At 39.9% G+C, this 13,551-nt stretch overlaps 1 protein-coding gene across 3 annotated transcripts in view; it reads left to right on the top strand.

The window, feature by feature from the left end:
- Positions 1–13,551, top strand: part of sdk2b (sidekick cell adhesion molecule 2b) — a 288,479-nt gene that overhangs the window by 262,482 nt on the left and 12,446 nt on the right. Inside the window, exons 41-45 of one of the 3 annotated variants that reach the window (XM_042224141.1) lie at positions 549–713; positions 874–1,014; positions 3,751–3,910; positions 8,192–8,321; positions 13,288–13,344. In XM_042224141.1, the coding sequence (XP_042080075.1) occupies positions 549–713; positions 874–1,014; positions 3,751–3,910; positions 8,192–8,321; positions 13,288–13,344 (653 nt within the window). The remainder of the gene's footprint in view (positions 1–548; positions 714–873; positions 1,015–3,750; positions 3,911–8,191; positions 8,322–13,287; positions 13,345–13,551) is intronic. The other 2 variants (XM_014335296.2, XM_005913547.3) reach the window with 2 other exon arrangements.

The raw sequence follows: 13,551 nt of genomic DNA, 5'->3' as shown, positions 1-13,551 counted from the left end.
TTTCCCATATCCCATATCCCCCTTATCCATATGCCAGTGGTGATAAGTTTCTATAGTATCCAATTACTTGAAAACTTATTTTTGCCTTTAGATCAAATTACGCTGTTTTTTTAAAAATGTTTGTCAAAGTTCAGCAACATAAAAAATTTATATCCATACTTGGTTATATTTGTGTACCCTATCAAGGAGTCATAGCTACACATTTATTTACAAGCAGCAGGGTGTAATAAATGATCTCTGGCATGATTTCCATAGCAAGCAGCAAGACATCTAACGCTGCTTCATTTGAAATATGGCTGCTCCGCTATTTATGTTGTAGAATTTGTTGGTTGTAAATTTTTACGAGAGCAGTGAAATTGATGGATTGTGTAATATTTTTAAGAATTATCAATTACCCTCAGAGCTGCCAGCCAGGCCGGAGCCTTGTATCAAACAAACAAACAGCCTGTTAACAATGACATATTGACACTGTTTAAATATTTTTTGCTTGCTTAACGAATATCGTCAGCCTCCTCCGACCCAATTTTTCCATTAAAATTCCATTACAGATGAGGGTTTGTGGGATATCTTAATCAAGGACATCTCCAAGGATGCAACATCGCACACATTCAACATGGACATCCTGAAACAAGGTGTCAGTTATGACTTTCGGGTCATTGGAGTGAACGACTATGGCTATGGCTCTCCGAGTCTACCTTCTCCCTCCATATCTGGTGAGCTTTCTTGTATTTGTTAATAGAATTGAATGAACTGAATTACATTAACTTTCGGGCTTAATTAAATCCCCTTAGGTCATTCAGACTTCACAGGAATGTGGCTACATGTTTTTAACAAGCATGAATTTCAATTTTCTGGGTTTTTTTTCTTATCTAGCCCAAAAAGTGGCTCCTTTCTATGAGGAATGGTGGTTCCTGGTCGTGGTGGCTCTAGTGGGACTCATCTTCATTCTGCTGCTAGTTTTCATCCTCATTATCAGAGGACAGAGCAAGAAGTATGCAAAAAAGTCTGAATCAGGTGAGTACACACAGTTGTGCAGCTAAGTGGAACATTTAACTATCATGGAAGCTTGTATTTTGCTTCCAGCCTGGTGGCATGGAGGGAATCTGATAACTTGCCTTTTTTAAATAAAACAGTAAAACTTATTACAGGGATTTTATTATTATTTTATTACTTTTGAAATACTGAGCAGAGAAATTGAGTTAACTTTGTTTTGTAGGGGGGTGAATTCTGCTTTTGAATGAATCAGGTCACTGACTGGGTTGCAGGGGAATAAAAAGCAGAGAAAGAGAGAAAGGAAGCAGGAACGAGGGGCATACTTGTCCATTCAGAGCAGCTCTGACATCAGCGGGTATTTCCCTCAGCTCAGCACTTTTGCCAGGGCTGTTTAACTGCCAGGCAGGGGAGGGGTGGGGTCCCTGTGGGTCACTGCCCATCTTTCTGACTGATGGAGAGAAAACAAGAGGTTCCTTCTCATTCCAGCACAAAGACACTCTCAAAGCCTCCATATCCTCCTCTAGGAATCTGGCCCAGGCCACTGGACCGACCGAATGCTATTTCTTTTTCTCTGTGTTGGCATAACCACCAATTGACCTTTAGTACCCTCGAGCAACCATGCAGGTCCTGGCCTGGCTGTGGCCACCTGTAGGATGACTGAAAGTGTTTCTAACCTATAACATGGTGAGAAATAGTCTCGAAAAATTAATCTTATATAGAAACCATCCTGTTCATATTGTTTAATATAGTAAAATCATGAGACTTAAAGTCAAAGTTAAACATTTATGTCAATTGTGAGTTTAGCCCAGTCATTGGTTATAGATTATGAATGTGCTTCTTTATATACAGAATTAACAATAATGCTGCGGCTGACCTAAATTTATAGTATTGGTAAATACCAAAATCTTTTTAATGCTTTTTTTAACAGTTAAACCATCATTATCTGCAAGGTCTTTAACTAAAATGATATTTAATTTAATGCAAAAATATAATTATTGTTGTTATCCATGAATTTTCAAGTGTAATGTTTTACAACAGAGCTGGAAATTTAGTAAAGCACATTATTAATTTTTGATTCAGATGCCAAATTGCATTTTTTTTACTTGCATTCCTGAACAGAAAAAACTTGTTTTGGTTTTTGAATCTTATACTTGATTAATTTCTGACTTATTGGAGAGGTGCAGAGCCTGGCGCTCAAGTTTAGGTATAAAAACATACAATTTTTGACAGATGTCTAAAATATTTATGTTTCTCTGTTTTTATGATAGGTGGTTTAATAAATATGTTAAGCCCTGTCTATGTAATTTATACTAAATTTGTGTTGCTATATTCTAAGGGAATTTCCACTGACATGCCCTGCAAACCTGCCGAATTTCTCATTTTCATTCACATGTTTTTTGGACACTTGAAAATCTACATCGCTTGACTTGACGCTTATTAGGAAAAAGTTTACTTTATTGTTGAGGATTAGTTTGTAAGAATTATTACAGCTCTTGCAGCTGTCTGTTTAATAAAAAGCTAGAGTCTAAAATGGTTGGAATACCTAACAAAGACTGGAAACAGGGAATCAGCTAGCTGTATGAGGGAAAACACAATCCAACAACTAGCACTTCTGAACCTCACTAATTAACATCCCAAGCTAGCTAATCCCAGGGTATCTAAGTTAATCAGCTCCTGGCTCCAGTTACATATTTTGTTTTATTGATCTTTTCTTCTTACGCTTGGCTAGAAAGTGAAGAAGTGTATTTTTTTTCAAATTGTGAGTTATTGCTGCAAGTCATAAATATGAATACTACTACAGTGGGAGAAATAATTATCTGATCCTTGCTGAATTTGTACGTTTGCTCACTTACAAAGAAATGGACGATCTCTATTTCTTTGTTTGATTTTAATGGAGTGACGAAAACCCATAAAAAAACATATCATAAAAATTATACATTGATTTAGATGTATGTGTGAAATCAGTATTTGGTTATCAAGGAAAACACAACTTGGTGGAGAAACCCAAGCAGTAAGTAAGATATTTTTTGGAGATGGTCACTGGGTTTGAACACGTTTCAGGAGGGACTTTGGCCTACTTCGGCTATACTCAAACTCTCTAAATCCCGTCGTTTTCTTGGCTGCTACTTGGCTTCAGCAACAGATTTTCAAGAGGATTGAGATCTGGAGACTGTCTAGGCAACTCCATGGCCTTAATGTACTTCTCCTTTAGCCACTGATCTGTTCCTCTGTTTGGTCTTGGCCATGGTGGTGGAGAGGTTGGAAGGGAAGAAAATATTCTCTGGACAGGCGTGCTTTACACACATAACAAGTTGAGATCAGTATCTATAATTGATTGATTGATTATAATCTGTGTGCCACATGAGCACACAGGCAGTTTGTCCCCTAGGGATCATATACTTAATTCACTCAATCACAAATCAGTTTTTTCTGGATTTCTCGCTGATATTCTGCTTCTCGCTAAAATTAGAGACTGTATGTTTCTTTGTAAGTGAACAAACTTAAAAAATCAGTAGGGAATCAAATAATAGCTCCCCCCGCTGTATTTACTTCAACAATTTGAACCTTTAAAATAAACACAATGACATCTGATGGCATGACTGATGAAGTAAAAGCCTATGTAATAAAAAGTGTAGACAGCTTTGGGAATAAAATGTTATTTCAGTATTGAGAATTTAAAGGGAAAAAAAGATCACGTAGTTCCATCAGTTTTCCCAGACACTAACCTGCCTGTCCATCTGGCCTGTGGTCACACAGTGTCTCTGTACGTGTGTCCAGGTAACAACTCCAACTGTAACGCTCTCACCCACGGAGATATGGTCAGCCTGGATGAAGGACGTTTCCCAGCTCTGGAACTTAACAATCGACGGCTGTCTGTAAAAAACTCTTTCTGCCGGAAGAACGGCGTCTACACCAGGTGAGTGAGCAACACATTTCCAAGAAAATTCATGTTCCGATAATGTTTAAAAGAAAAGTTTAATTTAATGTCCAAATGAAACAGCCATACGGTAAAAATAATTGGGTAATCTGTGGAAGCTATACCTCATGCCTGAAAACACTTTCAGCTCTGTTGAAAAAAAAAATACTCTTGACAACTCAAATGCACTTCTTCCGCTATCTAAAAGCAGCATATAAAGAGACTCACTGCAGCCTCTCTTAATGAGCTTCTGTATTTCTGTGAATTCCCAGCAATACTGGTCTTGAGGCCATGGCCTCGTTTTAAAAACCAATCACTGTGACTGACACCTGTGCTGAGAATACTGCACGAACTAAGTCATAAGTCCAGGTTTAGATGTGACTGCACACTTTGTGTTAGCTCATTAAAACCTGTTTATTCTGCATATAAGATGTGGATTTATAGACAGCTGCTTTCATGTTGTTTTTGGACAGACTGTCAGTTATGTCATGTGGATATTACTATCCTTTGAGTGAAAAGAATGCAAATGAGACAAATACATTCTCTGACTGAGAAATATGTTTGGTTGTGTCTTTCTATGAGTATATGTGTGTGTGTGTAACCTTGAGGACAGATCAAAGCAGGCACAGGTCTTTGAGATGCTTCCAGGCAGCTTCCTACTACTATGTCTCTGACTTGAAGGGGGAGGCTCAGAGGGAAAGAATGCACAGATGTACAGTCAGCATTCTTTGAACTCAGCCCATAGCGAAGGAAACCAAATCCCAACACCTGAGTCTCCGATTATAGATTAATGCCACATCTTGATCTCTGGTCTCTGAATACCAAAGACAGGATGAAGTTCTTTTGCATTATACCAGGATCAGAAATCAAACACGTTCCTAATCCTGCTGTGTTCATTTTAATTCAGAACTGTGTCAGACAGCAAATGCCATTTGAAGCTGATCCTCACAGAGATTTTCTCTATGTGGAGATTATTTGTTCAGAGTTTAATACAAGGGCCAATATGTCTGGTGGAGAATCTCAACGCACAGGGATTTCAGTACCGTTGGACACCGATGACTTAATCTGCCCCGCTTAAACTTTAAGTGTACCTTTTTCCTGTAAGGAGATCAAAATAGATAAACACATCAATCTGGTAAAATATAAAGAATTTAGATAAAGTGTGGTCTCATAAACATATATATATATATATATATATATATATATATATATGGCAGTAGTAATGAGTGCACACTAATAGCACATAAACGGCATGCTATCAAACCAAAGAACTCTAAATGTGTCTCAGGTTTGGCATTCAAATTCTTCTATGATCAAGAGGGAAGGATTAAGAGTGCAATCCCTTCTTGGCTTTGTAGTAGCGTCTTTTTGTTTTTTGAAACCAACTTTGACACTGGTTGTGGGTTTAAAGAGGTCTCGGCGAGGTAATTCAGTGTAGATTAACATGGTTTTAAACACTCTTGAGTGACAAAGCTTCCGAACACTTCAGACATGTTAATGAGTCCCTTCAGGCGATTGTAGCAAGAGAGCCTGGTAATGAGTAAAGACCAGGGGGCAGATTTGATTTCACCCTCTGGTTCTCATTCCTTACCTGACGTGCTGCTGACTGAATTTTGCTGTGAGAGGATTAAGTGGACCCTTCTCCGTCCAAATGAGAGCGCTGATAAATAATTTACGCCTCATTCAACAGTGTATGCGAGTCAAGGAGAAGGGGGTGAAAGTGGGCTGAGATTCCTCAGTGTTTTAAAACGGGCAGTTTATCATAATATCCCAGTAGGCTCGCAATAGCTGTTCTTCACTTTGGCTTGATTCTTTGTTTGGCTGTGTTAGGAGGGGGCTTGCTAAGAGGACTACAGAGGAATGCAAGTTGCTGAAGGTTACTTTGTGGAGTCCTTCTGGGGATAAGTGCAGATAAAAATTCAGACCTGTGATTATGGAAAAATTATACTCCTGGGGGAAATTTCCTCTGTCATTAACTTAAAAATCCACTAACATTTACACTGATGCAAAGCTTTGTTGTTAAACGGATCACTAAAGGATGCTGGAGAATTGGGGAAAAAAGATAGCTTGTTATTGCATTATTTATATTTCTGTATTGGTGATACTCAGTTTAATTTTTTTTATATAAGATATAAAAGAACGCATACATAAAAAACACAACAACATACTAAGAGGGGTAGTAGAAGTAGGTCGATTGCATTTGCATTAATTGGTAAAAACAGTAGACATGCTGTACACAGCATGTAGCGACCCTCCTCCAATACTCAAATGTATATAAATGAATATACATGTGCATAGAAAAAAAGAAGAAGAAAAGAAATATTCAATATGGCAGCCCTGGCAGAGTCCAACTCCCACCAGGAATGGGTCTTGCTGCAGTTGCACAAGGACTGGATGATCTGTACAACTGCACCAGTGGGCCAGTCGCCCCATCCTCCTGAAGCACCTCCTACAGGATGTCCCAGGAGACATGGTCAAATCCCTTCTCCAGGTCCACAAAACACATGCAGACTGTTTGGGCAAACCTCCCCTCAAATTACCTCAAGAGGGTAAATATCAAGAGGATAAATAACAGATCCAATTCCTTTAGCCATATTCACCAGCTTAGGATCAAACTGCAGGGACCTCTGCCCTTTACTGCTGCCTGATCCACAAGCTTAATAAACTAATTGAAACTCAAGGGAAAAACAAGGGCGAGAGAGTACGTTTTCACTTGGGATTTGAAGACTGTTTGTGAGGTAGATAATGTAAATTTAGGAGGGAGGCGGAAATGTGACTGGTTTGATCTTTGAGTCAAATTTAAGAAAGGAATAAAAGATGACACCAAGATTGTCAATCTAAGATTCTCAGTCATGTAGAAAGAGCACACGAATTAGAAAAACTTGAGCTCATTGTATAGGAGCACTCCATTGTACATGTTTCAATTTTCTAAAGTTAAGTGAATTAACTTTAGTTTAACTCTCAGAGTGTAATTGAGTTAGAGCTTGCTTTGTGATTTCCCAGTGGAGTTTTCCATTTCGTCCACACTGCACTCAAAGTACCAGCCCTGTGAAAACTGCTGGAATTTACCCGCATTTTTGAAATGCTCTCCAAATATATTTATATGGAAAATGCTTATGCAAATGCACTTTCAATGTGTGGAGCGGCTGTGTGTGCACTCCAGCAGCTCCACTGGCAGCGACTGCCGGCCGACGCTGTGGCCTGGAAAGTCAACAGGAGTCAGTATGTCCAAGTAGTCTCCGCCAAACCAGCACCAATCAGCAGAAACAGATGGGTGTTTATTTAGGAGGACTAGGAACAGTGGAAAATGTGGAGGAGATTAGGAACCAAGAGCTTTTTTATTACTCTCATATTTACTGAACACACCCCTGACAGAAGCGCACCATTTTAGGGAATGCTTTTTTCCAACTATTTCACGTTTTTCCCATTCCATCTTTCTTTCAGTTTTCAGGTTCATTGAACACCTTGTCCCTATCCTCCCTTCCCCCACACTTTAATGATCCTCCCTTTCCTCGGCCACCCCTCTTTAAGCTTCTATCTGAATTCCAAATGTGATAACCTAAGTATGCGCACTGACACATTAATCCATGCCATCATTTTGTGTAGTGTGCAATAACATTTACCCGAGCAAAGCCTGAGGCTGCAATTTGTTTGATGACCCCTTGAGTTCAGTTTATAATTTAGTCACAAGAGCCTAGTGGTTTGACATTCCACAGCCCACAGTGAGGACTGAATCAAGGAAATTATTCACTGCAGAAGAGACAGGCTGTAAGCAGCCATCTCATGAGTGTCCCATGATTCTCATCTAGTTGCCCTCCTACACACACTGAAAGAGAGAACACATGTGAGCTTGACAGGAAGCCCTAACTGTAGTGTCTCAGACGTTAGAGAGAACATCTAGAGTCACGGCATTTGCTTGTTTATCAAAAACTGTATTGACTACAATTTCTAATTTTAAAGGAACAAATCTATACAAAGAATAAGTAATAAGACAGTTAACCCAGGTTTTAATAGACTGGGAGTATTCTTTAAGTTTCTTTTTACTATTTATTGGAATAGAGCAGCAGAGAGATGACATGAAAGCTGGAAGAAAACAGTCTTGTGGTCGATTTGAAACTGGGCCTCTCCATTAGCCTGCTCAACCCAGTGAGATGTACTGGCATTTAAAATACAACCTGATTTATTCCAAAAGGTTTTGTTTTTGAAAAGCCAGGGTTTCTTTTGTTAAGCTTGACAACCAGTTTGAATCAAACTAATTGTGTGCATTTACTCTTTGATCAGGTCTCCTCCCAGGCCCAGCCCAGGCAGTCTTCACTATTCGGACGAGGATGTCAGCACCAAGTACAACGACCTGATCCCTGCAGAGAGCAGCAGCCTGACTGAAAAACCCTCAGAAATCTCAGACTCACAGGTGCAATAGCATTATATTGTTTTATACTGCATCTTCCCTAAGTAGTATTTCAGTCCTGTTTGTACCTGTGTACGTGTACCCACCGTCATCTCCTCGAATTCCTCAGGAATTCAGCTTTGCATTGTCAGCTGTTCTGTGGTTTTTTGCCTGTTCATGCTGGTGTCCTTTTTGTGTCACCCATCTCAATGTGTTTGGCCTGCAGAGGTCATAAGATACAGCTACAGTAATGCACATGGCGAGATGAGAGATTAATGACTCTGCTTACTGGTGGCAAAGCAGTTTTTAGACCAGGCAGTAACCTGTGGAGAATGTCACTCTACAAACATCCACCTGAGATCTAGGTCACTGCACTCAGCCACAGCACTCGTTATGTAAGGCAGCGAGAGGGCATGCACTCTGCAAAATTTATTTTCCAGCTAGCTACGTAGTAAAAATTGCCTCTCCAGACAGATAGTTTATCCAATATTCCTTTTCAGCAAGTCAGATCAGAGTTAGTTAAATTGATCTCTATGGAAAAAAAGAGCACTGTATTGGATCTTGATAGTTAAAACGCGATCATAATTTTGAGTTTGTTTGAAGTTTTAAAGTCTTCTGTTCGGACTGATAGATTATTAAAAACTGATGTCAGAATGTCTGACTTGTGGCCTTTGTGCTGAGCCAAACTGCTTTTACCCAGCGAGTGTGATCAATAAATTGTGCCCTTCTGTCTGTCTGCATCTGTCTTTCTATTGATCAGCGTGTGCCATCTTGGCTTTTGTCTGTTCTCATTCTCACGCTTTTAACCAAATTAAATTTCTTCTGTCTGGTCTTATGTGCGTATACACTATGCTGTTTCTGTTTTCGTTTATATCACATCCTCTCTGTGGTTTTTGTGATTCATCTTGCAATCTGCAGTCTGGTTTGGAGCCTTGCAAGATAAAAGCATCAGGGGAAAGTAGTCTGGAATTCCCTTGCTATCAGGCTTCCTTCAGTTTTTTTCTTTCATCTGGGAATTCTTTGCTCTCTGCATTTTCCCAAAATATCTTGGAAAATCTTTCAGATAAATAAGTCTGTAGTGTGAATTCCAAAAGCCAGAAATCTCTCCCCACCTCGCTTTATCGGGACCTAAGTCATGCTTCCAGATCAAATAGAAATCTCTCTACAATGAAGTGCTACAGACAGGACCTTTCACAGCACCATAACATCCCCTCAAATGAAGCATTTCAACATTTCAACGCCTGTCTGACATATCTACCATTCACACTTGTGTATTGTCAAGCATGGCCCTAATGCAGTTACTGCCCCCCTTGGATGACGACACTTGTCTGCTGCCACTCTGCACATTCGAGGGGTCGATGTTGGCTTTGATGGAGTGAAATGCACAGAGCCTTTCTGTTAGCCCAAGGCTCCCCTGCCATGCTCCTGACAGACCACCATATCAGCACCAGTGGTGCTCAAAAAATCTAGGAATGTTCTTTGAAGTTTTATTGAGCGGATAACTCATAGCTATCAGTATGACATTGTGCTGTCTGTCCTCCTTAATCCCCACGGCCTCCCCCAGCAGGTATAAGTTCACTATTGTGCTCCTCGTGAAGAGGGGATTTGGAGAAAGCCAACATTGACTTAGCAAGGCAACAGGGTCACCATTACTGTTCTGCTCCCCTGCAGGTAGAGACCTATTGACTTCCCTTTTTCCTTTAGAGTGTAGGTTTTCTCGCTTTCCAAGGTTGTCTCTGTGGCAATGTCTTTGTGTGTAATTTAAAGCCGAAACCAGTTAAAGGCAAATGACCTCATCTCTGAGTCATATTATAGATTATGTTTATTCTGCAGAGTGGCATTCCAAGGGAGAGAGATGAAAATGTCGGCTTTCTCTCACATATTGTTTCTTTCAGACTTTGCCGCTCTCTTTCTCCATCCTAATACTCGCTGCCTCTGTGGTTACTGCAGCTTTTTTTTTGGCTGAGACTCAACCGACAATATTATCTGTAATGTTTGGATTGTCACTAATGACAACACACTAATTTTGACCAGCCACGTTTAAAGTTTCATGTCATAACCCAGAATAAAGTTCAGTTGCGACCGCAAATAAATAAGAGTTGATATTAATAGCTTTTTGGCTTGTGTAGAAAACAGAGGTTATTGGAAAGACGCAGACATTTATATTGGCTGGATGGGATGAAGCGCATGTAAAACGAGCATTAAACTGACATGCTTCCTTAAACTAGGCATCACTTCTAAAGGGAAAAATCTGAATAAATTCACATGCTTCCATTATGCATTTCATCTTTCTGGGGCAGCTCTAATGATCAATACGATTTTAAATTTCTCTGAATATAATTGTTCTGATTAAGCAATATGAAGTTTACTAGTTGGAGACTGGAACTACAAAGGAGGCTTAGGCCTTGCCTTGATGGTGGCAGTATGCTACTTTGCTTTGATAAAGCTGGTATTTTAGCGCTAGCAAAAGTGTCCCATCTTCTCCTTTCCAATTTCCTGCACAGCTTTTGCTAAAAGCTCATAATGATATATGTGCTGTGAATGTGCAGGGATTTCAAGTCCCCTCCAGCCCCATATACACTGCCATTGTCTTTATCTCAAAGGACCCCTGCTGTGTTCACTTCATCAATAAGAGTGACTTAGACAGCATCCCCTTTCTCCCCCTCCTCTTTGCAATAATCCATAACAAGAGGACAAAGGGCCGACTGTTGGGGTATGCATCAATTTTGGGGGGGATGGGGTTGGGACCTTGCTTACCAGAGAATTTATTTACAAAGTGCAGTAATTAATTCAAAGCGCTTTTAACATGACTGTAAGTCTATGTCATTTCTGGAGCAACACATCCAGATAAAAAGGGGAATAATTCAGACGGTGGCAAACACAGAGATGACAGCAAGCTCATTTTCAGCAAGCCGATGTCAAATTTCAAATAGATTGTCTGAACGCCTACATGGTTTGTTGATGATGACCAATTTATCTCCAAGAAACTGTAATTCTGACCCATGATTGATGCACATCTTTGTCATGTTTTTTCTCAATTTTATTTCCTCCTCTCCTTTGTTGTTTTCCCTCTTCTTTGCTAGCAACTGTAAACAGGATCACAAAGCAACTTTATTATGCCGATGATAAAATAAAGTACTGTCAAGAGGTTTCGCTAGTTAATTGCATAGATGTCTTAATCTCTTTCACCGCCTAATTTAACATCAAAATGATGAAAAAATGCTTAATAATTGACGCAGGCAAGCTGGTATGTGTCTGTCTTACACATATCCTTGCATAAATGAGACGGTTATTCCCTTGAGGCTGAGGTGCAATGCTGCATTTCATGCCTAAAGTCTGTTTCTGTCACAGCATTCAGCTCTAGTAATTAGCTTGTAATGAGTTGAAATAAGGAGCTGTATCAAGGGCTGCGCGGCCCCAGAGGCAAATTGTTAAGCATCTTTACTTTAGGTTACTCAATTGCATCCGTGTGTTATTTCTGTTAAATATTGGTGATAAACCAAAAGCAAAGGCAGACAGATTGGAGCGCTGTACTTGTAAGCAGAACAATTTAACAGTCACAACATCTGTTGCACACACTCGAAAATTGTGTCGGAGCAGGCAGGAGGATGCAATTCCCTGTGTCAACACTTGGTCTACAGTCACGCTTTCCCGTTGCCACACACAGCTAGAGTGGTTTTTCATCTCTCAATGCTGGCTTAATTCTTTTAGAGTGAAGTAATGCCACTTGAAGTGCCTCAGTGTGTCTTGCTGGTCCACTGTGAATGGATGTTTTTATTGTGTTGCTGTGCTGCTAAATAGACTGGTATGAATAGAATGCTTCTCAGACTTAAGTGTTTTAAGTGTTTACAACTGGGTGACAATATTGCAAACTAAAACACAAATACTGAGCCATCCCACACTCTGGCTCTCCTTTATTGAGAGGAAAAACGATATAGAAGAAAGGGGGGGAAAAGAAGGTATGTTAAGGGGGATGTGGCTTGTGTAGTATCTGCCTTTGATTAATTCGTGAGGAAAAAAACAGGATACTTTCTTTTAAAGAGAATCAAAATGTAGGATCGTTTTCCCTATAATTCAGCACTCAAAAGTTTCTGTTTGGACTTTTATAAACTCTGCTGACATGGAGAAAACAAAAGCTTTTATATAGGGGTTTGACATAGGCATGAACCAGGAGGCACAGGGAAATCTGAGACAACTGCCATATGTATGACATATGTGCTGTGCAATATCCAGCGAGAGATCTGTTCTTTGAGTGTGCGCCAACAGCAATGTTTCTGTACATGATTATGAAAGGCCCGAGAGAGCAAGAAATTTCTGAAACGCTCACGATTATCAGCACCCTCTCGGTGGTATACCACTTTGAAGAGAACAGGCTTTTGTTATGCACCTATTGCATGCTTATAAGAGCGTCTTTGGGAAATTATCCAGTGACATTTTTGGCACAGTCAACTGTGCATATGTTCATTGTGGCAAGGTGATTAATCAGACGCTGCCTGGCCGATTGGCAGTTTGCTTTCATGGCAATTAGATTACCATGAGCAGTCCCTGCTGAGCGTTCAGTGATCACGTTCCTTTTTGTTTGATGCATGGAATGTTTCTTGACATGAATACAATAGTGCTTCTAGCTCAACCTGCAGCAAGGTGGAAGGTCACTGGTGAGAATGTGCTGAGAACTATTATTTCTTTACACATAGCAAGAATGGAATTCAGACTTAGTTAAAATGTGAAGAAAAATAACTTTAACAATGCTTCAGTGCTCTCAATATACTCTTAAAGTTGATGGTAGTGTTGGAAAATGCACTGCACAATACAAAACTGTGTTTTTATTTCATCCTTTTACCTTTTCATACCATTCGCACAGAATGGCACAAAGGCTGTATTTATGCATTTATTTATACATATTGTGGCATTATCACCATCATGACTCGGCCATTTGAATCATTCTGTTATGGTGATGTACTGTAAAACCCATTGTTTTGTTCACCCATAGGAGGCGCTGGTGTTTTCATATGGAACAGGTGGCCTACATACACTTCCACTGCATTTGGTGAGGTTCCTGTGGCTGCCTGCTTTGAATGTTATATAGCCCTATAGGCGACTGGTTCCAATTGGTAGCCCCCATCCAATCCTTTCCCTCAGATTCCTCTTACATGTTAGGTTTTATATGCCACACTGTGTAACACAACACCAAGCCCTGTCTTGCTGACGTGGTGTGGTCAAGGTCTTAGATCCTGAACATATAGATCTGCTTATT

The sequence above is a fragment of the Haplochromis burtoni genome, unplaced genomic scaffold, assembly GCF_018398535.1.
Source record: "Haplochromis burtoni strain Fernald_Lab_line unplaced genomic scaffold, NCSU_Asbu1 Contig_6, whole genome shotgun sequence".
NCBI classification, from domain to species: domain Eukaryota; kingdom Metazoa; phylum Chordata; class Actinopteri; order Cichliformes; family Cichlidae; genus Haplochromis; species Haplochromis burtoni.
Note: the sequence above shows the minus strand (reverse complement) of the source record. Positions and strands in the feature narration are given on the sequence as shown.